At 42.4% G+C, this 25,527-nt stretch overlaps 1 protein-coding gene across 1 annotated transcript in view; it reads left to right on the plus strand.

Annotated features, from left to right (window-relative positions):
- Nucleotides 1-25,527, plus strand: part of adamtsl2 (ADAMTS-like 2) — a 130,786-nt gene continuing 105,259 nt past the window's right edge. Inside the window, exons 1-4 of the mRNA XM_041194450.1 lie at nucleotides 1-338; nucleotides 3,397-3,514; nucleotides 10,364-10,506; nucleotides 19,487-19,565. Of these exons, the coding sequence (XP_041050384.1) occupies nucleotides 3,398-3,514; nucleotides 10,364-10,506; nucleotides 19,487-19,565 (339 nt within the window). The 5' untranslated portion in view covers nucleotides 1-338; nucleotide 3,397. The remainder of the gene's footprint in view (nucleotides 339-3,396; nucleotides 3,515-10,363; nucleotides 10,507-19,486; nucleotides 19,566-25,527) is intronic.

Raw genomic sequence — 25,527 nt, forward strand, 5'->3', positions numbered from 1 at the left:
GCGGCGGTGTCACGTATAAAAAGCTTGTTAAATAAATGCTGAAAGTCATTCGAAGAGCAGGGAGCGAGAGAGAATTGGGGCCTCTTGCACCAGGCTTTGCCTGAACGTTGCTGCTGAGCCGCGAGGAAAGCGGGTGCTTCGTAGTCTGGGGCAATCAGATCGGGCACTGGTAGCGCGGGAGGGGCAGTTGGGCACTGGCAGCGCGGGAGGGGCCGTCGGGCACTGGCAGCGCGGGTGGGGCAGTCGGCCACTGGCAGCGCCTGGTTTGCATTGGTTATTTCACGGTTGTTTTGAGTGGTCATCGTTGATTCGGACATCAGCCCAGAAGCCGAGTGAAGGTAAATGTTGAATTGACTGACCGCTGCTCTCTGACCTGTCTGTAAATTATGAACCGGCTGCGTTATATCCAGCAGTGACTCCTTTCCTAATTTGTTTTGACAGCCCGTGTTAAGCTTAGACTTCACAAAATCGGCCAAGTTCATTTGGAGATATCTGAAGAATGTCAGGATTTCTATAAACGTATTTATGCATTTGTGCAGGCAAGATACACACTTCTGTCTTTTGTGTTCGGGCATTTAAAAAAAAGATTGTGCGTTTAGGATTAGCAGCAAAATAGCCCAGAAACATGATTCCCAATCACGAAATTACACTTCATGCTTTTTATGTATTCTGGACACCTCCAAGTATTAATGTTTTTATGAAGAAAAGCCATTTATCCATTAGTTACAGAACTCAACACCCCTTTGGCCCCGCTTGTAAAATAAATATATATTCCTTGTGTATTTTTGGATGGTAGTATTTGATTTAACTCGTGAAATGCTTTCAAACTTGGATTTTATTCCTAGAATGTCTGAATTTAATCAATACCAAATGGTCCTGTAGCGTTTAGTCATCTGCCAATAAGGTTCAGTTGAGTGCCAGCAAGGTGAAAATCTACATGGCATAGTAATGCTTTTTAAAGATTTATGGATTAATGCATTAGTGCAGAGAGAGTGCGGTAAAATCTGTTGGGTTAACAAATCAGAATGAAGTGGTATATCAAATTATATTGCATTAAGGAAAGCATCAAACTGAAGGAAAAAGCATACAACTCCGCAAAGATGAGTGGCAGGACAGATGATTAGACAGAATATAAAGAATGGCAGAGAATGACTAAAAGGTTAATCAGGAGAAAGAAATTAGAGTATGGGAGGAAGCTAGCTAGAAATGTAAAATTGGATAGCAAGAGTTTCTACAGGTTTTTAAAAAAGAAGAGTAAGTAAAGTGAATGTTGGTCCTCTAGAGATTGATAGTGGGGAGTTAATGGATAATAAGGAAATGGTGGAAGAAATGAACGAATATTTTGCTTCTGTGTTCACTATAGAGGATACAAAATACATTCCAGTAATAGCTGCAAATCGGGAAGTGAATGGGAGAAAGGAACTTGGTGAAATTGAAATCATTAGTGAAATGGTACTGAGCAAATTAATGGAGTTGCAGGCTGGCAAGTCTCTGGGTCCCGACGGACTACACCCTAGGGCCTTAAAAGAGGTGGTTAATGAGGTAGTCAATGTGCTCGTGTTAATTTTCCAAAATTCGCTAGATTCTGGAAAGGTTTCATCAGACTGAAGAGTAGCAATTATAACCCCCGTATTCAAGAAGAGAGGGAGGCAGGAAACAAAAGGCCAGTTAGCTTGACATCTGTCGTGGGGAAGTTATTAGAATCTATCATTGAGGAGGTTATAGATGGATGCTTGGAAGAGTTTAAGGTAATAGGGAAGAGTTAACATGGTTTTGTGAAAAGTTAACATGGTGAAGAGTTAACATGGTTTTCTGTTGCCATGTTTAACCAATTTATTGGAGTTATTTGAAGGAGTAACATGCGCAGTGGATAAACGGGAGCCTGTAGACGTACTGTACTTGGATTTCCCGAAGGCATTTGATAAGGTGCCACATCAAAGATTATTACAGAAAATAAAAGTGCATGGTGTAGTGGGTAACATATTAGCGTGGATGAGGGGACTGTTGTGTATGCTGTAATGAGAAAGTAAAACTAATCTGCTGCAAGCAATATCCAATCAGTTTATTTCTGTTGCCAAAAATAGATTGGGACTTCATAAAAGAATTCATCAATAAAAGGAATAGTTCTGTTGTTAGTTGATTTAGGAAGCTCTCTTGACCAATCTTTGGTCAGTGCCATTTGCAGTCCATTTTAGTCATTCAAAAAATGTGGGAATCACTGGCAAAGCTAGCATTTATTGTCTATCCCTAATTGCCCTTAAGCAGGTGGTAATGAGCTATCTTCTTGAACATAAGTGGCTTAGTGAGCTATTTCAAAGGACAGTGAGGCGTCAACCGCATTGTTGTGGGACTGGAACCACATGTAGGTCAGCTGAGGAAAGGATGGCAGACTTCCTTCCCCCAAACAGCATCAGTGAACTGAATGGTTTTTACAGTAGTTTCATGGTCACCATTACTTAAAATAGTTTCTTGTTCCAGATTTATTTAATTAGCCCGATCATAAGACCGGGCCACTGGATAGCTTGTTACTTAACATAAACACCATGCTCCTGTTCCTGGTACTTAGAAGCATGTCCGCAACTATCACAGTGGCCAGGATTTAATGTTGATGATGATTTCTCGCTCACTGGTTCCCCAACTGGTGGGAACCCTCCGATGCTTCTGTGGGGGATGCCCCTCCAAATTAAGTGCCGCCCCCTTAGACTCTCCAGTGGTCGCTGGTGCTGGCTATGCTGTGAGGACTTCCCCTGACAACGACAAAGTTGCCCACTCCGAGGCAACAGGCAAACACAATAGAGTTTGCTGGGTGGCCTTCAGGAGTGACTGGAGAGCTGTACAACTCCCATTTAATCCATGAGCCCACCTGAAATTAGTAGTTGCTCAGATACGTCACTCCCTGTCTCAGACTTAATTGCGGGAGATTTTCCTGCCACTGGCAGACTGACATGTGGCCTTCTGCATGATTTAGTAAGCCCAGCCAACGTGTTTTTTATCATGACAGGGTGGATTAAATTCTGCTCAATATTAAATTTTGGAATAAATCACTTTAACAACATAAAATAGCCTTTTGTGATTGCTGCAGCAGATTGGCGTGTCAACGCAATACACCTTGAAGCAGTAGAATGCAACCTCTTGTCCCTAAGATTCCCACCCAGCCAGTTTCCATTTGTCAGTGAAGGGTTGGGTGTAGGCTAAGTGCTTATGTGATTTCTTTCCTACAGTGTAAGTGAACCCAAAGTGTTGTCATACAGCCCTTGAGGTGCTCTTTACAGATTTTACTTCTGATCAATAATCTATATTCAAGTTTACTTGGTTGTGTAATACCTGCCATATTCCTTAAATTTGTTAGCAAATCACTAAACTTGAAGTAATTTCCTTATGTTTACTTCCTTCCAGTATGACTTTAGTTAAATGGCATTCGAAAGGTACTTTGGGTTGCGATGCAGCTGTCTTCCTGCAATGTCTGATTGCTGTTGTATTATTTATTGAAAATGTTGCTGCTCTAACATCATATGTGAGTATGAAGTCCATGTTTTCCCAATTTTATACTTTTACACTGTATACTTTTATGGTTTAAATCATTATTTTCCTCTTAGTTCTTCAGGTAGTTGTTTTGACAAAAACACATACTATGACTGACTGGCATCACAACTTTCACCTGTGAGAAAATAATTAATACAACTGTTTGCTAATTATTGCTGTTGCCAGCATTTCTGTTTGCCACCATTAATCTTTATCTCAGCTGATCTGTCATACCTAAAATCTGCTGGTCACTTTCTAAATAAAATTATTGCTTTCCCATAGGAACTGCAGTAAAACAATAATTTTTCCTGTCTAGTGCTTTATATTAAATTTCCCCCAAGTCTGTGGGGAGTACTTCCCTCAGACAGCATTGCTAGGATTTGGAATGCACTTGTGAAGTATTATGGGGGAGAACTTGCCAACTTACTTTATTACAGTTTAAGTAAGATGGGGATTGGAAAAAAATGTATTTTCAGTGGATGATGCCTAGGTTATGTAGCATCATTAGTGTGATTCTTACATTGTAGGTTATGATGCTAAGTGGTGCAATATAAATGTGCCAGTTACTTAGCTCACTTCTTTTTTGGGCAGATTGTTAAATCTTACCTGCCAAAGTAGTCCCGCTTTCTGCTTGTGTAGTCACTATTTTAGCTTTTTGCTAATTCTGGTTTTGAATGTTATGGCTTAAATAATATCTCAGCTGTGGGACTGAATGTTTGTTTGTTTCCTGAAACCAAATATTTGTTTAGGGTTTGCCTACAGTTACAAAGAGATGACTATTTAGATGTCTGCAACCACCCTGGGGAAATTGCCTAAGGCTAGCTGTGCCCTGTAGACTACTGGCAAACAACAATTTTTGCAAAGCAACTCAGGCACAATACCATGGGCTATTTTTATTTATGTTTTTATAAAATTTAGCATGAAGCAGGAATTAATTCTATAGTTAAGTATAACAAAGGGAAAGGAAAGTCTGGGGAATGTTTTCTGTTCAAACTACTTGGCCTTCTCTGCTTGGGGAAAGAAATAGACCCATGACAATGTAGCTTACTAATTGTACAATAAGGTACACTGTGGTCTTGTGAAGATGCATTTGGTTTCCTTGCCATAGCTGCTCCAATAAAGTTAATGATGGAGGTAGACGAAAAGAACAATTCATTGAATAGCTTTGAGAAGTGATTACAGCAGTACAGAAGGAGAGGAACCAGCCTGCAGGCTGATCTTAATCATGAAAATACATCTCTGCCTGAATGGAGTTATTCCAGGATGTAAACAATCCTGTTTCTGTTGACCACAAAATTAATTTTATTTTTCAACAACTAAACTATATTTTGAGGATACCTCAATGACCGTATAACTGAGCAGCTGCAGTCAGTGCCCTGGTTCAGGTTGAAAATGGATGAAACAAAATAGAAGCTATTGTTAGAAATCATAAACTTACAGCACAGATGGAGACCATTTGGCCTGTTGTACCTCTGCTAGCTCCTTGAAAGAGCTGTCCAATTTAATCCAAAACCCTATCTTTTTTCCCATATGGGCTGGAGTGCAATTAGTGTGGATAGTCCCACCAAAGTGGACCATGGAAGAGTGGCGGTGACAGGGATTAGCGTGGATACTTGTTTTGAACATTGAGGAAAGGATGAGCAAGACAAAGGACAACGTGCAATCGTTTTTGGTGGCATTAACCAAGGCAGTCTCATTACTGGGTGTGAGACAAAAGCCAGATCGAAGAGAACAATGTGAGAAATAAGCATAAAGCAAGGTGGTAATAATGTGTTTGCAATCTTAGAGGGGAAAAGAATGTTGGCTTTGAGGTGGTGTGTGAAGAGGGACCAGGACTGAGGATGGGGATTTTTGAAGAGGAAGTGATAATAGCAGTTTTGAAGATGAGGGAAGGTTCCAGTACAAAAGGAGGGAGAAGTTCCTGCCATGCTAGTTTAAGTACCAGTGAGTCGGACTAAGAGGATTTTTAATGCTAGAGTTTGTTGTTTGAATTCAATGTAGGGTTCTGAATAGGAAATGGGGTTTAGAAGCAGGTTTCTAGTGCAAAAATGAATGATCATTTATGATCACCTTTTTTTTTAATTGTTCCCTTATTTCTGCCTCCTGTCATCCAACCGTACTTGACATTTGCCCTGGCTAGCAGGAGACCTATTTATTGACTACCAAATGGTCAAAATGTGTTGTCTGGGATCTCCCTTTGGAGAAATGCCTGGACTCCAATCTGATGAGGACTTGCAAACCTTCATATTATCTTTTTATGGCATTGTATAATAGGGAGCTGTTGCAATATATCACAAAAATAAAAACTAAAATACTGTGGCGCAGGAAGTCTGAAATAAAAACAGGAAATGCTGGAAAAACTCAGCAGGTCTGGCAGCATTTGTGGAGAGAGCAACCAAGTTAATGTTTTGAGTCTGTATGACTCTTCAGAACTCTGAAGAAGAGTCCACCAGACTTGCAATGTATCACAATACTTTCCTGTGAGGGAATGCAAGGCATTCAGCCGTTGATGTAAAGCTTCAAACACTGGCTGATAGGGCGCTCATCAGTATAAACAGGAGATACTTAACACTAAGAAAACTCATTGGACTGGATTTTAACTTTACTGGCAACCTGCCTCCATCACACTTCCAGGCAGCGCAATCCAGACCCGAACCACTTGTGAAAACTTTTTCACATGTCACATTTGCTTCCTTTGCAAATCACATTAAATCTGTGCCCTCTTGTTCTTGATCCTTTTACGAGTGGGAACAGCTTCTCCCTATCCTCCCTCTCCAGCCCCCTTGTGATTTTGAACATCTCTATCAAATCTCCTCTTAGCCTTCTTCTCTCTAAGGAGAACAGTCCCAACCTCTCCAATCTATCTTCATAACTGAAGTTTCTCATACCTGGAATCATTCTTGTAAACCTCTTCTGCACTCTCTCCAATGTGTTCACATCCTTCCTACAATGTGGCACCCAGAACTGTACGCAATATTCCAGCAGAGGCCTAATAAGTGTCTTGTAAATTCAGCATAACCTCCTTGCTCTTGTACTCTCTGCCTCTGTTAATAAAGTCCAGGATATTATATACTTTATTAACTGCTCTCTCCACCTGTCCTGCCACCTTCAATAATCTATGCACATATAAACCTAAGTCTTTCTGCTCCTGCGTCCCCCATCAAAATTTCACCTCTCATTTCATATTGCCTGTTCGTGTTCTTCCTACCAAAATGTATCACCTTGCACTTCTCTGCATTGAACTTCATCTGCCACCTATCTGCCCACTTTACCAACTTGTCTATGTCCTTTTGAAGTTCGACACTGTCCTTCTCGCAGTTCACAACATTCCCAAGCTTCGTATCATCTGCAAACTTTGAAATTGTCCCCTGCATGCCACGATCTAGATCATTAATATATATAAAGAAAAGTAAGGGTCCCAATACTGACCCCAATGGGAACTCCACTACTAACCTTCCTCCAGCCCGAAAAATATCCATTGACTATTACTGTGCTTCCTATTTTTCAGCCAGTTTTGTATCCGTGTTGCTACTGTCCCTTTTACTCCATGAGCAATAACTTTTCTTACAAGTCTTTGTGGCACTGTATCAAATGCCTTTTGAAAGTCCACATACACCACATCAACAGTATTACCCTCATTAACCTTTTCTGTTAACTCTTCAGAAAACTCCAGCAAGTTAGTTAAACATGATTTTCCCTTTAGAAATCCATGCTGGCTCTTCCTTATTAACCCATATTTTTCCATGTGACTACTATTTCTATCCTGAATAATTGTTTCTAGAATCTTGCCCACCACTGTAGTTAAACTGGCCTGTAATTGCTGGGCTTTTCCTTTCAACCTTTTCTGAACAAGGGCATAATGTTTGCAATTCTCCAGTCGCCTGGCACCTCCCCTGAGTTTGGGGAAGACTGAAAAATTATGGCCAGTGCCCCTGCAGTTTCCGCTCACTTCCTTCAATATCCTTGGATTTTAAAAAAAAATTGTTTATGGGATGTGGGCATCACTGGCAAGGCCAGCATTTATTAGCCATCCTTGATTGCCCTTGTTCAGAGGGCATTTTTAAGAGTCAACCACATTTGCTGTGGGTCTGAAGTCGCATGTAGGCCAGACCAGGTGGGTTCCCTATAGGACATTGGTGAACCAGATGGGTTTTTACAACAATCGGCTATGGTTTCTTAGTCCTCATTAGACTTTTAATTCCAGACATTTATTGAATTTAAATTCCACCATCTGCCATGGTGGGATTTGAACCCCGGGTCCTCAGAGCATTACCCTGGGTCTCTGGATTACCAGATATGCTATCACCTCCCCAAATGCATCGCATCCGGTCCCGATATCTTATCAACTTGAAATGCCGACAGTCTATTCAACACTTCCTCGTTATCAATTTTGAACCCTTCTAGTGACAGAGTTTCCTCATCTGTCACCATGGACTGTGTAGCATCTACCTCCTTGGTAAAGACAGATGCAAAGCATTCATTTAATACCTCAGCTGTGGCCCCTTTGTCCATGTAAGAGTGACGTGATATTGCAAGCCTTTGCAAGGATGTCTTTGTCCATGGAAAAAGTAGCCACCTGCATAGAGCATCAAATAAGTACCTCAGGCCCTTAGCCATTGCTTGTAGACTCTGAATTCCACCTTCACTAGAATTTGTGAAACCTTAGCGTTGGCTGTTCATTACTCCAGAGATGTGCCATGAAGTGCTTTCTGGCTCATTGCTTGCAGGAAAGTGCAGGTGGGCTGTGAGAGGGATGATGGTGAAAGGGGATGTGGAAGTGGGAATTTGGCTCAAAGCACTTCCACTTTTCACCTGTTGCACACTCCTCCTCAGTCAGTACCCTGCATGCTGCCTCATGTCCCGATGGCTGAACCTGCCCCTGCACTGGTGCAGGTGGAGCAGTCTTTGGCCTGGCCCTCACAGATTCCAAAATCAGAGGCTCCCGGTCAACCAACATCTTGATTTTAAAATCCTTAATCTTGTTTTCAAATCTTTTGCAGCTCCACAGACCTCTTGACAGCTGCACTCCTAATTCTGGGCTCTGGTCTGTTCCCCGTTTAATAATGCATTGGTGGCTGTGCATTTTTATGCCTAGGCCCCGAGCTTTGGAATTCCCTCTGTACCTCTCTCTACCTTGCTTTCCTCCTTTAAGACACTCCTTTAAAACCACCGCTGACCAAGCTCTAGGGTCTTTTATCACCTATTATCACTTAAGTAGCTTGGTATCACATTTATGTTTTATAATACTCCTTTTGAAGTATCTTGGGATGTTTCATAATGTTAAAGGCACTATATAAATATAGAAATGCTAGAAAGGAAGAATAAAGAATTGTATTTGTACACAGTATACAATGTTAGAATGTTAAATTTCTGTTTAACTTTTGAGCCACATAGGGCTGAATTTTACATTTCTTGGGGCAGTGGAGGCGGAATGGAAACTGGTCCACTCTTGCTCCTGTCATCTCGGCTCATTTGATCAATGTCCAATTAGTGGCTGTCCAATAGGAAGGAGGCTGATTATGGGTGAAAAGTGGGGGGCAGTTCTGTGCCCAATCAGCACTGCAGTCTGGAACATTGAGACAGAGGAGCGCTGTGAACAGAAAATTGGTCATGGCTAGAATTGTGACGATCCACTGCTCTGAGTCAGTCTTTATTTTGTATTGAAGGCTCGATAAAATGTCAGTTAAAAAAAAATACAGATGCTGCCAGCTTCCCCAGCAGAATCTGCTGATAGATTAAACCATGGTCCCTGTGGCAGGTTATTTCTACAACCCTTAAGTCGTCTTGTGTAAAAGACCCTCAAACTTTTTCTACTCTGTACATGAACACTGCAGTGGGCAATGAAAAGATGCAGATGACTGGGTTGTTAACGGGTTTATTAGCTTGTTAATTAGTGATTTTAAAATTGGTGCTGATTTCAGCACCTGCTCGCCTTCTGTAATTTAGGAGACTAGAGTGATGATATTACCAGCACATCACACTGAACTTTTTCAGTGTTTGGGGGTGGGGTGACCAGCCTTCCTGATTTGGGAACCAGCCTTCCTGATTTAGGAACATAAATCCAGCCCATAAATAATTCCATCACTTTCCAGTGTTGTCTATTTTTGATTGCTCCTGGCAAGTGGCCTTTTCACTTATGATGAATGGTAATATGAGAATTGTCTGTGAAGAATTGGGGTTTGCATGCTGTGAAAGGGATGTTTAGTTGCTTGCAAAATTGTTTTGTCTTGGAGTAGCAGGAAATGGCTTTTGTTTGCTGTTGTCAGGTAGGTGGACTAGTGGAATCTGAGTGAACCTTGCAATAATGAGACCATCCTGGGCAACAGATGGTGCCTTGGCCTTGTTCCTCCTGAAGGTCAAAACCTCACTGCTGTGCAATGTTGTACACCATAAACGGCACCTATGATCCCCACTTGGAAGATTAGATCACCAGTCATTCAAATCACTGTGTGAAAGTAGCCTCTTGGCACAAGTACTGTAAACAAACTCTCACAATCGGGCAAGAAATCAGCTCAAAACTTTTAGTACACATGGGCACCTTTCCCTGTAATATCTTTAGCCTCCTCAATTAGAGTGAGGACCACTGTGCTTCTGCAAGTTCCAGGGATCCTGGGAAACCTGTGCACCCACAATTAAATTCCAAAAACCATGTTAATATTGTTCTAATTGAGCGTTTTACACATTGAAGTTGACAACTGCCTCTCTCGAAGATGTTGGGAGTTGGCACCTTGCTGCAATTTCCATGCTTTTGATCTCAACACATTCCCAAACCCATGAGCTCATGTAAGTCAAAATTCAGCCTATTATTTCAAAATAAATATTTCTCTTTTCTTTCCCCTAGAAAGTGGCTCAGACCTCCAATAGTTTAGAAGAAGGACTAGATAATACTGCCCATTGGTGGGGTGAATGGGCCAAATGGACGGGATGCACCCGGACTTGTGGAGGAGGCATCAAAACACAGGAAAGACACTGTCTGAAACAAAGGTAGAAATAAATATAAATGTGTAGACAGTGTTTATTTTGTTATAAAACTGACACAAAATTTGCGCATCTGCTCAAAAGTTTTGGAAAAAAATCTAAATGCTGGAAATCTGAGATAAAATGCTTTAAATATGTAACCAATCACTCAATATCTGTGAAGAGAAAAGGCAGCTTAAAATGTTGGGTATAGCCAAGTGTCAGAAGTAATATGACAATTGGATTTTTTTGTTATTTATTTTCCCCACTAGTTCTCCCACACCATTCATCTCTGCCACTTGCAGGGCATTGGCCAATTCCCATGCCTTTTGCAGTGCCAACATTCAGCTGACCCCTAAATGGTACAGAAGTGCAGCTCAAGGTGACTTACCCACTGATTTACTCCTTTTCTTTACTTTGCCTCATCCTGGAAGTGTAACTCATATCAAGAGGTCACTTTAAAGGGCCTGGTAATTATTACTCCGATATAGTGCATTAGAGTGCCAGAATGGATCATTTTAATCACTTTCAAAAACCAACAAAGCCATGTGTGACCTGAACTTCTGCAGATCTAGTGGATATAGAACATTTTTTCTCTCGGTGCCTTTGACAGTAAAGTTCATCCATTCTGATTCCAAAGTTGTTATTGTCTTCAGGAGGAAATTACAGGCCAGTTAGCCTAACTTTTGTCATAGGGGAAAAAGCTGGAATCTATTATCAAGGAGGTTATAGCAAGGCACTTAGAAAATCCTAATGCAATCTGGCAGAGTCAGCATGGCTTTCTGAAAGGGGAATTGTGTTTGACTAATTTATTGGAGTTCTTTGAGGAAGCAGTAAGCAAGATAGATAAAGGGGAACCTGTAGACGTGGTGTACCTGGATTTCCAGAAGGCATTTAATAAGATGCCACATCAAAGATTGCTACACAAAAGGAAGAGCTCATGGTGTAGGGGGCAACACATTAGCATTGATAGAGGATTGAGTAGCTAACAGGAAGGAGAGTAGGGATAAATTTGTCATTTTCGGGTTGGCAACATGTAACTAATGGAGTTCCACAATGGTCAGTGCTGGTGCCTCAACTATTTGCAATCTGTATCAAGGACTTGGATGAAGGGACTGAATGTATGGTTGCTGAATTTGCTGATGTCGAAGATAGCTAGGAAAGTAAGTTGTGAAGAAAACATGAGCCTGCAAAGAGATGTAGACTAGTTAAGTGAGTGGGCAAAAATGTGGCTGCTGGAGTACAATGTGGGAAGATGTCAACTTGTCCATTTTTGCAGGAGGAATAGAAAAGCAATATACTATTTACATAGAGAGCGGTTGGAGAACTTTGCGTTTGAGGGTCTGGGTGTCCTGGTACATGCTTTTTATGATTCAAATACAGCTCATGATTAGGAAGGCAAATGGAATGTTGGTGTTTATCGCAAGGGAAATGGAATATAGAAGTGCAGAAGTTTTGCTGCACTTGTATAGGGTTTTGGTGAGACCACACTTGGAATACTGTGTACAGTTTTGGTCTCCTTATTTAAGAAAGGATATAATTGCATTGGAAGTAGTGCAAAGAAGGTTCACTTGATTGATTACTGAGATGAAGAGATTGTCTTATGAGGTAAGGTTGGGCCTGTATCCACTAGAGTTTAGAAGAATGAGCAGCGATCTTATTGAAACATGTAAGATCCTGAAGGGACTTGACAGGGCGATTGCATTGTAGGAGAGAATAGAACTAGGGGGCACAGCTTAAAAATAAGGAGTCTCCCACTTAGTACTGAGATGAGGAGAATTTTTTTGAGGTTCATTAGTCTGGACTTCTCTTCCCCACAGAGCAGTGTAGGCAGGGTCATTTGAATATTTCTAAGACTAAGTTAGATTGACTCCCTTGTCAGTCAAGAATATAAGGGTTCAGGGGTAGACAGGAAAGTAGAGGCCAAATCAGATCAGCCATGGTCTTCTCAAATGACAGAGCAGGCTTGAGGGGCTGAATGGCCTACTCCTCCTATTTTGTATGTATGTTCTCAAGCATCCATTTGATTTGGGTAATTTGTGTATATTTTCTGCTACTTTTCCTCTAACCAGTCTGCCTCCCACATTTGTTAAGTACTGTTTTTTTTCCCCCTTTCTCCAGTCAGATCCTTGGGTTGGGGTTTTCTGGGCTTGTCGTGGCGGGACCCACCGCAGGAGATTCGGCAGCCCAATCAAAAGTCCATTGACTTTCAGCAGGGGTGGACAATCCCAGCAGCGGGTGGGGCTGGAAAATCCCACCCTTAGAACCATGGGCCAGGATATTGCGAGTACGTCGGGTGTGCATCCCAACATCATTGTGCATCATTTAGATCTTTTGTTCAGCGAGTGCACGCTGGAGGTGGCTGTGTGCCCGCCAAACCATCAAAGACCTGTTGAGGCCATTAGGAAAGCAATTTAGATAATTAACAGCACTGCCCATCCCACCTTAAGGTTGGCGGGCAGGCAAAGAACCCAAGTGGCCTTCGTGTTTTTCAGGAAACCTCATCCATGGGCGGTCCACCTGAAGGTTTAATAAAATCAATAAATAAATAAATTTTGCTAAATTGACAAACATGTTCCAGCTCATGTGACACTGTCACATGAGGGGATATGTGTAAATAATTTTTCTCTTTCTTTATTAAAAAATTTCGATATGGACTTAATCTCCCTGAGGCAGCTCCATGCCTTGGAGATTTCTGTACTCTTTTGTGCACGTGCGCGAAAGAGTGCAGGGTCTGACTCTCTCTCCTCCCTCCACCCACACAGGTAGAGCTGAGCACTATGGGCCTTGCATCACACTGGGTGGGCCTTAATTGGCCCACTCATGTAAAATGGCAGTGCGCAGGCGATCACGGGTGGCGATCGGTTCTGTGCCCTCCCAGCCTGCCCAACACAGGTAAGTTTCTGGCCATAGAATAATGCAGCACAGAAGGAGGTCATTCAGCCAGTCATATTTGTATGCTGGCTCATTGAAAGAGCAATCAAATTAGTCCCATTCCCCTTCCCTTTCCCCATAACTCTGTAAATTTCTCCTTTTTTTGCTTGTCTCTCTCCCACCCAATTACTGCAACTTTCTCCTTTGTACCCAGCTGTAACTTCTATCTCTGTTCCATTACCTGATGCTCCCTCTCTGATTATCCAGAGTAGCTAGCTGCCTCTCTACTTCTAATATTCACCCCAAAACCTTTTCTTTAACCACATCTAAAGAAGGGTCAGAACAAATATGTTCCCACGAAGAAAAACGCTGGAACTTAAATCTAGATGCCACCTACACCCCCTGTGCATCCAAAATCAAAGATACTGTAGTGTAGGATAAGACAAAAGAAAGAGCTTACACCAGATGCCAAGAAGCTCAAACAAAAACAGAACATGCTGGAAAAACTCAGCAGGTCTAACAGAGAAAGCCAGAGTTAATGTTTCAACTCCGTACGACTCCTTCAGAGCTGAAGAAGAGCCATATGGACTCAAAGCATTAACTCTGTCCTGCGTGCTGCGGAGAGCCGAGAGAAGTATAGAAAGTACAGCAGTGAAATTAGAAAGGAAATTAAGTAAAGATAAGGGCATTAAAAATATTGGCAAAGAAAACCCAAGAATGTGTTTACAAAACAAAGTAACTAAGGAAAGGGTAGGACTCATCAGAAACCAAAAAAGATAACGTGTGGGGAGGTGAAAGACATGGGCGTGTTCTTATTGAGCCAGACTTCTGCCGTGGAGGCAGAATGCTTGAGTCTGGAGATCTCCCGACTTAGCAAGCCCACCCACGCATGCACAATTTCCCAGGGGGCCAGAGCATAACCGGGTTGGGCCTGCTGCCTCCGGAGGTAGCTTGGAGGCAGCCATGGGCTGGGCTGGGCAGGTGCCGAGGCGGGCTGTTCGGAAGGTGCGTCTTGGTTCTTTGAGACTTCCGCCCAATTTTATAAAAGGCTGTTAGGTCCTCTAGCCCTCCCCACACCATGCGAGCTCATACTCCTTTTGCCACCCCCATAGCCACTCACCCAGTACCCTCCATAGACAGACCTCAAGAGCCGTGCGGAATGAAAAAAAAATTAAACTTTATTTAAACTTTAAAACTCTAACTGTGACCCCTCACTCATAGACACTTGGTACAGGAGGAAAAAAAACTCAATTCATGAAACCCATTCAAAGATTTTAATTCTCCAAGTGGTCAATCTGTATTAAAAACAAACTTCTGTTAGGTAGAAGACCACATCAAAGGCATCTAATCCTTTAGTGACCTCTTAAAGCTGTCAGTCAAAATGTGAACTCAGCTCCCCACTGAGGTTTTGAAGCTCATCCAAACTTTCATAATGCACTCAGCTGTAATAACAGCCTTTGGGAAATGTCAACAATGAAGTATATTGAAAACGAAGGACCAGAGGTAATTTTTTTTTTCCTCAGGTACAGCAAATTTCAATCAAAAAAAGTAGTCCAGCATTTTTTCACTCTAATGACTTGACGCATCGGACAGGTTTCAACAAGAAACAAACTTTATTACAGAGAGCTATTCAGATACTACACACTGACAGCTGCAGCATGCTTTTTCATTCTTTTAAAGGGTTGGGGATTTAAAAAAAAAAATCAGGCCATGCCACTTAAGCATTCTGGATTGGAGGATATGGTTGTTTACACCTCTTCCATCGATTTGTGACTCCCACACTATGGGTTAAGGTGCTTGGAACGGGGAAAATGAGATCTGTTTGAACACTGATTTCCCATCTGTGATTTATGCCCTTCACCCTTCCCCTGCTGACAGAAATGGGATTTGCCTGAAGTGGGGGTAGGACTTCTGTATCCAGGTCCCGCCTGCCGTTTTTAAAGGCCTCCAGAGTCATCTCGACTCAAAATCCAGCCCCTTGTCCCTGTTTTCAAAAAACAGAGGAGCGAAGCATACATTGTGTTAAAGGAGTAGGAGTATAAAATAGTGGATGGTATAGACATAGGGAAGAAACGTTAAGGTGAATAGATAAATCATCACACTGAGATGAAATGTACCCTGGGTTGCTAAGGGAAGAATGGTAGAGGCTCTGACCATCATTTTCTAATAAAAACAAAAAAACTGCGGATGCTGGAAATCCAAAACAAAAACAGAATTACCTGCAAAAACTCAGCAGGTCTGGCAGCATTGGCGGAGAAGAAAAGAGTTGACGTTTCGAGTCCTCATGACCCTTCGACAGAACTTGAGTTCGAGTCCAAGAAAGAGTTGAAATATAAGCTGGTTTAAGGTGTGGGTGGGGGGTGGGGGGGGTGGCGGCGGAGAGAGAGAAGTGGGGGGGGTGTGGTTGCAGGGACAAACAAGCAGTGATAGAAGCAGATCATCAAAAGATGTCAACAACTCTTTCTTGGACTCGAACTCAAGTTCTGTCAAAGGGTCATGAGGACTCGAAACGTCAACTCTTTTCTTCTCCGCCGATGCTGCCAGACCTGCTGAGTTTTTCCAGGTAATTCTGTTATCATTTTCTAATACTCTGGCTACAGTTGCGGTTCTGGAAGACTTACGAACATTGTACGGTTGTTTAAAACGGGAGGAAATGATTGCCTGAATAATTACATACCAGTCAGCCTAACCTTGGTGGACAAATTTTTAGAAAAAATTCAGACTGAATAAATCATTGTTTATAAAGGCACAGATTAATCAAGGACCCTCAGTGTGGATTTATTAAGGGAAGGTTGTGTTTTATTAATTTGTTTGAATATTTTTAAGGATGTAATGAAAAGGGTCAATGACAATGGCATGCTTGGTATAGTCTACATGGATTTTAACGAGACTTTAGACAAGACACGATATTGGCAGACTGATCAGTAAATTAAAAGTTCATGGAATCCGGGGGAAAGGGATAAGTTGGATCCAAAATTGACTCAGTGGCACAATGCAAAGTTTTATGGTTGATGGGTGTTTTTGTATTTGGAAGGCCATTTCCAGTGGGTTTCAGTGAGGCTCAGTACTGGGTCCTTTGTTGTTTGTGGCATATATCAATGATTTAGACTAAAATATTGGCAATGTGTGCAGACGGTAGAAAAATGATCATGTGGCTGATCATAAGAAAGAAAGCTATAGACTGCAAGGTGATATCATTGGACTGGTCAGGTGGGCAGCAATGTGGCAAATGGAATTCAGTTTGGAGGAATTAAATAGTGCATATGGGGAGGAGAAACAAAGCAAGGGAATACAGAATAAATAATAGGATTCAGAAAAGTGTAAAGGAATTTTGGAGTGCATGTCCCTAGATCCCTGAAGGTAGTAGGACAGGTAGATAAGTTGGTTAAAAAGGCATAGGGGGCACTTTCCTTTATTGGTTGAGGCCTAAAGTGGAAGAATGGGAGGTTCTGCTGGAAGTGTATAAAAAAACACTAGTTAGCCCGCAGCTAGAGTACTATGTAAAGTTCTAGTTTGTTCTAGGAGGGATATGATCATGATCATAGAGACTGTACAGAAGAGATTTTCATGGATGTTGCCAGAAATGGAGAATTTTAACTATGAAGAAAGATTGGATAAGCTGGGATTGTTTTCTTTGGAACAAGGGAGAGTGAGGGGTGATTTAATTGAGCTGTATAAAATTATAAGGAACTGAGATAGGTTCTCCCTATCGACTCTATTCCTGTTAGCAGAGATCAATAACCGGGGACATAATTATAAAGTGTTGGTAGAAGGATTGGAAAGGAGTCTTTTTTCACCCAGAAGGTGGTGGGGATCTGGAACTCTGCTTGAAAAGGTGGCAGAAAGAGAAACTCATCACATTTTTTAAAATACTTTTATATGCACTTGATGTGCTGTTACTTACTGGAAGGTGGGATTAGACTGGATAGCTCTTTTCTGTCCAGCATGAACACAATGGCCAGAAACTTCTCCCCATTGGTGGCAGTGGGTGTGAACCCGATTGGGGACGCGCCGCCATTTTATGTGGGCGTGCCAATTAAGGCCTGCCCAGTGTGACGCTTGCCCGGAAGCACTCCCTGTGTGGGCAGGGGGGATTCCCTGAGGCTCCCTGCGCTCTTTCGTGCATGCGCGCGAAAGAACACAGATCTCCCCAAGGCACAGAAGTGCCTCGGAAATTTATTCCAGTGCTAAAGTTTTAAATAAAGGTTTTGAACACATTAAAACAGGTCCCTTCATGTGACAATAATACATAAGCTGGGACATGTCAAAGAATAAATGTATAAACTTCTTAGATTTTAAAACACTTCATGAAACCTTGTTCTACCTGTGGATGAGGTTGCATGAAAAACATGAAGGCCGCCTGGGCTTTTCGCCTGCCCGCCAACCTTAAGGTTGGACAGGCAGCTCATTAAATTAAATTAATTAGATTTTAAATGGCCTTAATACGCCTTTGACAGTTCGGCAGGCACGCAGCTGACTCTGCGGCATGCCCGCCGAACTGAAAATCTAAATGACACACGGCGACGTTGGGATGCCCGCCTGCTGTCACCCCGCATCATTTTACATGTTGGCGAGCAGGCCCCGCTCACCGACAGGGAAAATTCTTCTCAATAGGCCGAGTGGCCTCCTATATCATAAATGTTTCTATCTTTCCATTCCCCAACTTTACCATTCTTCCCTTTAATTAACTGATTGGTATTGTTTTTCTTCTGCTCTGTAAAGTACTTTTAAGATATCTTGCAGTACATGAACAGAGCAATAGAAAAATGTGTTATTACAAAAAGCCGGAGGATGGAGCTTGAGTGCCACTTCGACCACAGAGAGTAAACAGCACTTGGGAAATCTTGATCTTACACACTAGTTTCCTTTGCTTGACCTCGTTGACTGACTTTTACAGGTCCCATAAGACCCTGAAAGAGTGTAGGTAGAGTATTGTCATACTAGTGGATGTTTCGTATCACAAGGTCATTGCACCTGTATCAGTCACAGTGTTGTGCAGAGTATTTTGATGGTTGTTTGAGTATAGAGGTTAAGCATTCGAGAGTCAACAAAGTTTTGCATAGGTGAGTGAACCATATAATAGCTAGCCATTGGTATAAATGCACAGTAGCAATGCTGGTCAGAACAAGAATAATTATGATAAATTAGTGAATTATACATTGAATAGAAATTAATAATATTAGAAATAATGGTGGAAACTTAAATCCCATGCCACTTCCTTCAGGCTCAGGAGATGCCAGGAGCCTGGGTGGTCATTGGACAGAGTAGCAATGGAACAGGACTGTTGCCCTATCTTTGACTTTGTCCCAGCGCTGACTAATTTCCCAGAGTTGGGGGGGGTCCTTAGTGCTGCTGGGCAGAGTCCAAGCACAATTCTCATCATCACTAGGTTTCCCACCATTTTGAGGCCAGAAAATCTTGCTACAGCACCAGAAGAGGCAGGTAGTGCAGAAGTCCCTGGGTCCATCTCCCTCTCTGAGAGATTTCTGTTTTGGATACTGCTGGGGGGGGGGTGGATGGTTTCTCAGGAGAATGCAGCAAGAATCAAGTCCATGGCACCACAAGTGGCTCAGCTGCACGGAGGTGGGGGGGGTCGCAGAAATTAAGGGAGAGGATGCCTCTGCCAAGCTCCCCCTCATCTGTCAGAAGAATTGGGAATCTTCACCCTGTCCACCCTGAGCATATAACCCCATCCACTGGAAGAAGCAGTAACTGGTGGGTAGTAGGGAACTGGGCTAGGTGCCCAGTCTTGCCTTGTAAATGTCGACAATGTGGTTAAGCAGGGAAAGGGGTACCTGGAGCTGTTTCCATTGGGATTTGGTGGGAAATGGCACTAAGCCTCACTACCCCATTTTCTTGCTGCAGTTTGATTCATTGCCAAAGGAAATCAGTCCATGGTCTTAAATCTTTCATTAGACTCAAAAGCTGACAGCATTTGATAAATGAGTGCTGACAGCTCCTTTTTACTCTGTGTAAATGATTTTGTAATGCATGTAAATTATACAAAATGTTATTCTCATGCTGTAAATTTAATGAAAGTTTTGATTATTCATTATGGGGTAAACAATAAATGCACAAATTTATCTTAGACAATAAAGTACTTGTATATAATATGTTTGCGTGTTTTATTTAGCAGAAGGCTAGCATTGATGGGAACTGGAAACCAGACTTGTACAGGCACTTCTAAAAGATATCAGCTGTGCAATATACAGGTCAGTGGAACCACTTACTGCTGCTATAATTTTGGCTTGTATATTGACCATACCATAATATCCAAGGAAAGACTTAATGGATGGAAATGCACTATATGGAAAACAGCCATGTGGCACATGGCTAGGCATTTGCTACAAGGAATGGATAATGTTCAGGAATGTGCCATAGAGGAACAGACAGGTGTAGAATGCATATTCAGCAGCATTGAATCAGCCGCCATATACTCGATGTCTGACATTCAGTTCCATTGTCTTCAAAAGAATTACATAGGATATATGGCACAGAAACAGGCCATTTGGCCCAACCAGCAGGGCATATCACAGGTGACTGACTAGTGTGATTTCCCCCAGTTAGCACAATGGCTAGACTAGTTTAGATCCCAATGTCTGATATTGCACTATCTGGGGAACAACACTGCATTTTCTTTTAATAGCCTTGTGGGCTTGTGTTGCTACTTTTGGGGATTTATGTGTTTGTGCTCCTGGGTCCCTTTGCTGCCATACCCCATTTAGATTTTTATTTTCTAGGTAGTGTGCAGCCTCCTTATTTTACTTGTTGGGTGTGATACCTCACATTTATCTGTGTTGAAATCCATTTGCCAGTTAAGAGTGTAAAGACAGAAGAATACTCATTTAGTACCTCAGTGATGTTCTCTGCCTCCACAAAGATTTCTTCTTTTTGGTCCCTAATTGGTCCCTCCCTTCCCTTTTACTGTTACATTTATAAAAGACTTTTGGGGTCCCTTTTATGTTAGCCACTAATCTATTTTCATACTCTCTCTTTGATCCTCTTAATCCCTTCCTTAGATCACCTCTGTACTTTCTATATGCAGCGTGATACAATTGAGTGGCCTGCTAGGCCATTTCAGAGGGAAATTAAGAGAGAACCACTTTGCTGTGGGTTTGGAGCCTCTTGGAGATGAGACTGGGTGAGGATAGCAGAGTTCATTCCGTAAAGGGGATTAGTGAACCAGATGTGTTTTTGCAACAATCCGGTATAGTTTCATGGTCGCCATTACAATAGGAGCTGAATTTTTCCTTCTGATGCTAAGTGCCAGGCAACCAAAAATGGAGGTGTGGGACAGTAAATGTAAACTTCCCTGCTGATTTCCACCAATCTGCATTTTGACCGGCGCAGGAAACATTACAGGCCATGATCTAATGTACATCTCAAAATAACGTTGGGTTCAGCCTTTTAAATGCCTGTCTTGATTTTGAATTTCCCTAAGTTTGAGATCTTCAGCGAGGTAGATGGGTTCATGAAGCTTAAATGAAACCCATCAGGTCAGTCCAGCATTGTGTAAGTGTTCAGATGCATTAAGAGTACTTTCTTCAGTGAGTAAAGTGCTCTTTTGCGTTCAACAGTGTCGAGAATTGGCTATGAATGTGTCATCTGGACCCCGTGCCTTGATTTGTACATTAATTTACAGTCGACGCATCAGCTGAGACTTTGAAAAAACTGACCAGATGGCTGGCCATCTATTCGGTCAACTTCAGGAGCTCTTTTGTATTCAGCTCTGGAGGTGTTGCTGATACAATGGTGCAGTGGAGTCTCATTAGGAATGCTTAGCTGAATTGCATACCACTACGGAATTTAGCTCAGCAGGGACTGTTGATGGGGTCTGTGGGCTTTATTTGATTTACAGTTTTATGACCATTTAATAGGATTTTGTTACTTTGAAGTGGGTTTAGAATGGCTGTTTGAGTTTTATAAGCTGGTCACCACATTACAGGAAGGATGTGATTGCACTGGACAAGGTGCAGAGGAGATTTACCAGGATGCTGCCTTGGCTGGAGGGTCTGAGCTATGATGAAAGATTGGGTAGGCTGAGATTGTTTTCCTTCGAGCAGTGAAGGTTGAGAGGGGTCACGATAGAAGTGTATAAGATTGAGGGGCATAGATAGAGTGGATAGGAAGGTACTTTTTTCATTAGTAGAGGGGTCAATTACCAGGGGGCATAGATTTAAGGTAAGAGGTAGAAGGCTAAGAGGGGAGTTGAGGAGAAATATTTTCATCCAGAGGGTGGTGGGAGTCTAGAACTCACTGCCTGAAAGAATGGTTGAATCAGAAACTCTTGTAACATTTAAGTATTTAGATGTTCACTTGCATTGCCATAACCTCCAGGGCTATGGGCTAAGCGCTGGAAAATGGGATTAGTGTAGTCGGATCTTTGTTGACTGTTGTGGACACGATGGGCCGAATGGCCTCCTGTGCTGTGAACGTCTGAGCTCCTAAGAGGAGTAATTCTTGTTTTCAAGTGGAGTTTGAATGGATGATTGTTTATTTTGATTGTTTAGTGAGCATTTCTAAGACTTCCCAGTGTTATTGGGCTCATTCCTTGGTGGGAATGGAGGGGCAAGGGGGATATGAAGGGGCATTGAGAGATATGAAGGGGTATAGATAGGGCGTGGGTTGAGGGCTAAGTGGCCTAATAGTCATGAATAGAACTGGGCCAATGTCCTCGTGAATGGAGGAGGGCCTTCTAACCTGGTCTTGACATCTGTCTGCCTCCATTTCCACCTCTGGCCTGATACAAGAGGCAACGGTGGACCGACTCAAGCTTGCCCCTGACTCCCTGGGAACATGTGTATGTGGGTTTAAATAAGGCAGTGGGAATGCGATGGTGGGAAATGGCCTGACTCGAAGAGAAAATCTGGTCCTAACATTTTATTCCAAATTTATTTCATTAGTTGAATTTGAATTCCTCAGCTACCATGTGGGATTTGAACTTGTGTCTCTAGATTGCTGATCCAGGCCTCTGTCCTGTAACATATCATTGTGCTCCTGTTCCTGACACATTTCTCCAAGCACTTGTCAACCTGTATCCTACTATTCCTATATACACTAATACTGACGCTGGGACTAACCCAGACATTAATACCTTTTTTGAAGTGCTGCTTTTTTAATTTCTTCCTGAGCTCCTGAAACTCTGACTGCAGGAGCTCAACCATTTCCTTTACTGTCATTGAATCCCACATGGACCACGACTCCTAAGGTTACCCTCCACCCCCATGCCTGAACATGTTCTGCATCATTTAAGTAATATTCTTTACAGCATTCCTCGAGTACCAGGGAGGCAACACAGCATATGGAGCTCCTGTTAGGAGTTGTTGAAATGCCTGCCTACCCTTTGGCTAATAAATCTCCTATCATCTCTATATTATAATAATTTGTTGTCCCTCTCTCCTTTGCATTTGTTTGTCTCACCGTTCTGTAGATGTGCTCTATACTGCACTTTGCTGAGGTGTCATTACCCTCAAAGCTATTCAGGACTGAAAGTGAGTTTGAGAGTGCTACCCTCCAGGAAGATTCCTGTGCCACTTGCCTCTTCCTACCTTGCTGGATGGCCACTCACTTACTATTCTCCTGAACTTTCAGTAGCTGCGGGATGATCACCTCCTGGAATGAGTACTCCAGGAAATTCTCAGCCTCCTTTATGACCTGCAGTGAGTCCAGTGTTCCTCAAGCTGAAACTTTGAGCTTGAGTTTGAACAACTGGAGGAACTTTCTACAAATGTGGTTATGAAAGACAAGTGATGCTTCATGGAGTTTCTGCATGGCAAAAAGTTTAACTAGACAAGCCACTTCAGCACTATAAGTATATAAATCTATATAAGAATAGAAGAGGATCGGTATTCAGATTGCTCTGTTGCCTACCCTGTGCCAGCATAAGGGATATCTTATGGCTGCTGGCAAGCAACTTGAAAAGGGAGGGGGAAAATGCAGCTGTTTTGGTCTATGGTGAAACAAATAACATGGATAGGAACAGGGAAGAGGTCCTGCTGAGAGTACCAGGATTTAGACTCTAAATTTAAAAAGCAGGACCTTGAGGGTAATAACCTTTGGATTATTGCTTGAGCCACTTGGAAAGAGGCATAGACAGATCACAAGAATCAACATTAGCTAAAGGGGCTCCTTTTTGGGACACTGGCACCACGTCTGGGACAGGAGAGAGCTTTTCTGATGAGGTGTGTTCCACTTGAACCGGAATGGGACCTGTGTCTTAGGGGACAAGGTAAATAGTTTAAAAATGATGATTAAACGTGAAGTGAGAGGAAGTCCTATTTAAAAATGAATTAAAATGTCTATACAGCAATACACAGTGTCCATAATAAAACAGGGGAGCTGGAAGCAATCATGTGATAGAAGAAATCAGGTATAGTTGAGATTACTGAGACATGGTTATAGATAAATCAGGACTGAAGAGTAAACATTGCAGAATATAACATATTTAGATAAAATAGGGAAAAGGGGGAGGTGGAGTGGCTGTACCTATTGGAGGTAACATAATGGCTGTAGAAAAAAAGGGAATTTCAACCAACCTGATGTTAATTGGATAGAAGAGTAAAGGGGATAAGGGAATGGAGTTCTTACAATGTGTACAGGGTCCTTTCTAACCCAGTATGTAAAAAGCCCAACAAGGGAAAATGCCCTATTGGATGTAGTAATGGGGAATGAAACAGAGAAGATAAGTGAAGTAAAAGTAGGGCAACAGCTAGGAATAGTGACCAAAAACACTGTTGAGAATGTGGAACTTGCTACCACAGAGAGTGATTGAAGCGAATAGTCCAGATGCATTTAAGGGGAAGCTAGACAATCTCATGAGGAAGAAGGGAATAGAGGATTACGATGGTAGGTTTAGATTAGTAGAGATGGGAAGAGACTTGAGTGAAGCATGAACCAGTAGGCTGAATGCCCTGTTTCTGGGCTGCATATGCTCTGTAACAATAATTGGAAGGGTGCTTTGTGGGAAACATGGCTCACACTATGTAATATGGACATAAAATATTTGGGAGCATGCCACACAAACAAAGCATAGCTGTTATATAACATGGGCAAGAATTTTCCTGTCGGCGAGTGGGAGTGGTGCCCACTCGCCGACTCGTAAAATGATGCGCGGTGATGTTGGACGCCTGCCGAACTGCCAAAGGCCTGTTAATAGCTTTAATTACTTTGTTAATGGCCTTAAGAGTGCTGCCCGTCCAACCCTAAGGTTGGCTGGCAGGCGAAGAGCCCAGATGGCCTTCACATTTTTCATGAAACTTCGCGGGCTGATTGAAGTTTCGTGAAGGGTTTACTAATTACATAAAATTTTTTGCAAAAATTAATGGACATGTCCCAGCTCCCTGCGCTCAGCGCTTCCGGGAGTGCCTTAATTGGCCCGCCCACGTAAAATGGCAGTGCACACCCAATCGGGGACACCGACTGGGTTTGTGCTCACTCCTGCCCGTCCCCACACAACCCCCCTCCAGTCAACGGGGGGGATATCTCTGCCCATGAACATAAAATGTTTAGGAGCGTGCCACACAAACAGCATAGCTATTAATGTGCTACATGGGCAACATACAAGACTGGGAATGAGAAATATGAACAGATAGTGATGTAAACAGTTGTTTGCGTAGTGCCATTTGCCATTTCAAATGCCACTACGCAGACTTTTATGTCAACTTACTAGAGAAAGACAGCAGCATGGAGATTTCCAGATTGATATTATTGAAGAAACCTGCAAAGTAAGCAGTGCCCCAATATCTAGGAATGCAGCACACTAACAGATGATGGTCGAGAGTGCACATGTATGGCAAAAAGTAGGCCAAGGGAGTAGTGCAAAGTGGATGGCTTTCAGAGATCCAGCTCCAGTTTGATAGGGCAAATCGCTCCTCCATTATGTAAAACTCCATGATTCTAAGGGATGAATTTTACCACTGGTTTCGTAACCTATATGTTGGGTGAAAAGCAATCCTGAGCCCTCACTTGCCATCAGTGGGACTGACTCAGCAATTTTATTAGCAGGTGGCCTCCTAATAGGCCAAATGAGCTTCTGATGCTACCAGCCAAATCAGAGGGCTGCCAGCTCTGAAGCCTCAGCAGTGTCTCCAGGAGGCAGTATGAGACCTCTGGGCACCTTTAGGTAAGTAAATTTTTTTAAAAAGAAGAAAATTCCAGGGGCAAAGGGATTGTTGG

The sequence above is a fragment of the Carcharodon carcharias genome, chromosome 8 (assembly GCF_017639515.1).
Source record: "Carcharodon carcharias isolate sCarCar2 chromosome 8, sCarCar2.pri, whole genome shotgun sequence".
Lineage (NCBI taxonomy): Eukaryota > Metazoa > Chordata > Chondrichthyes > Lamniformes > Lamnidae > Carcharodon > Carcharodon carcharias.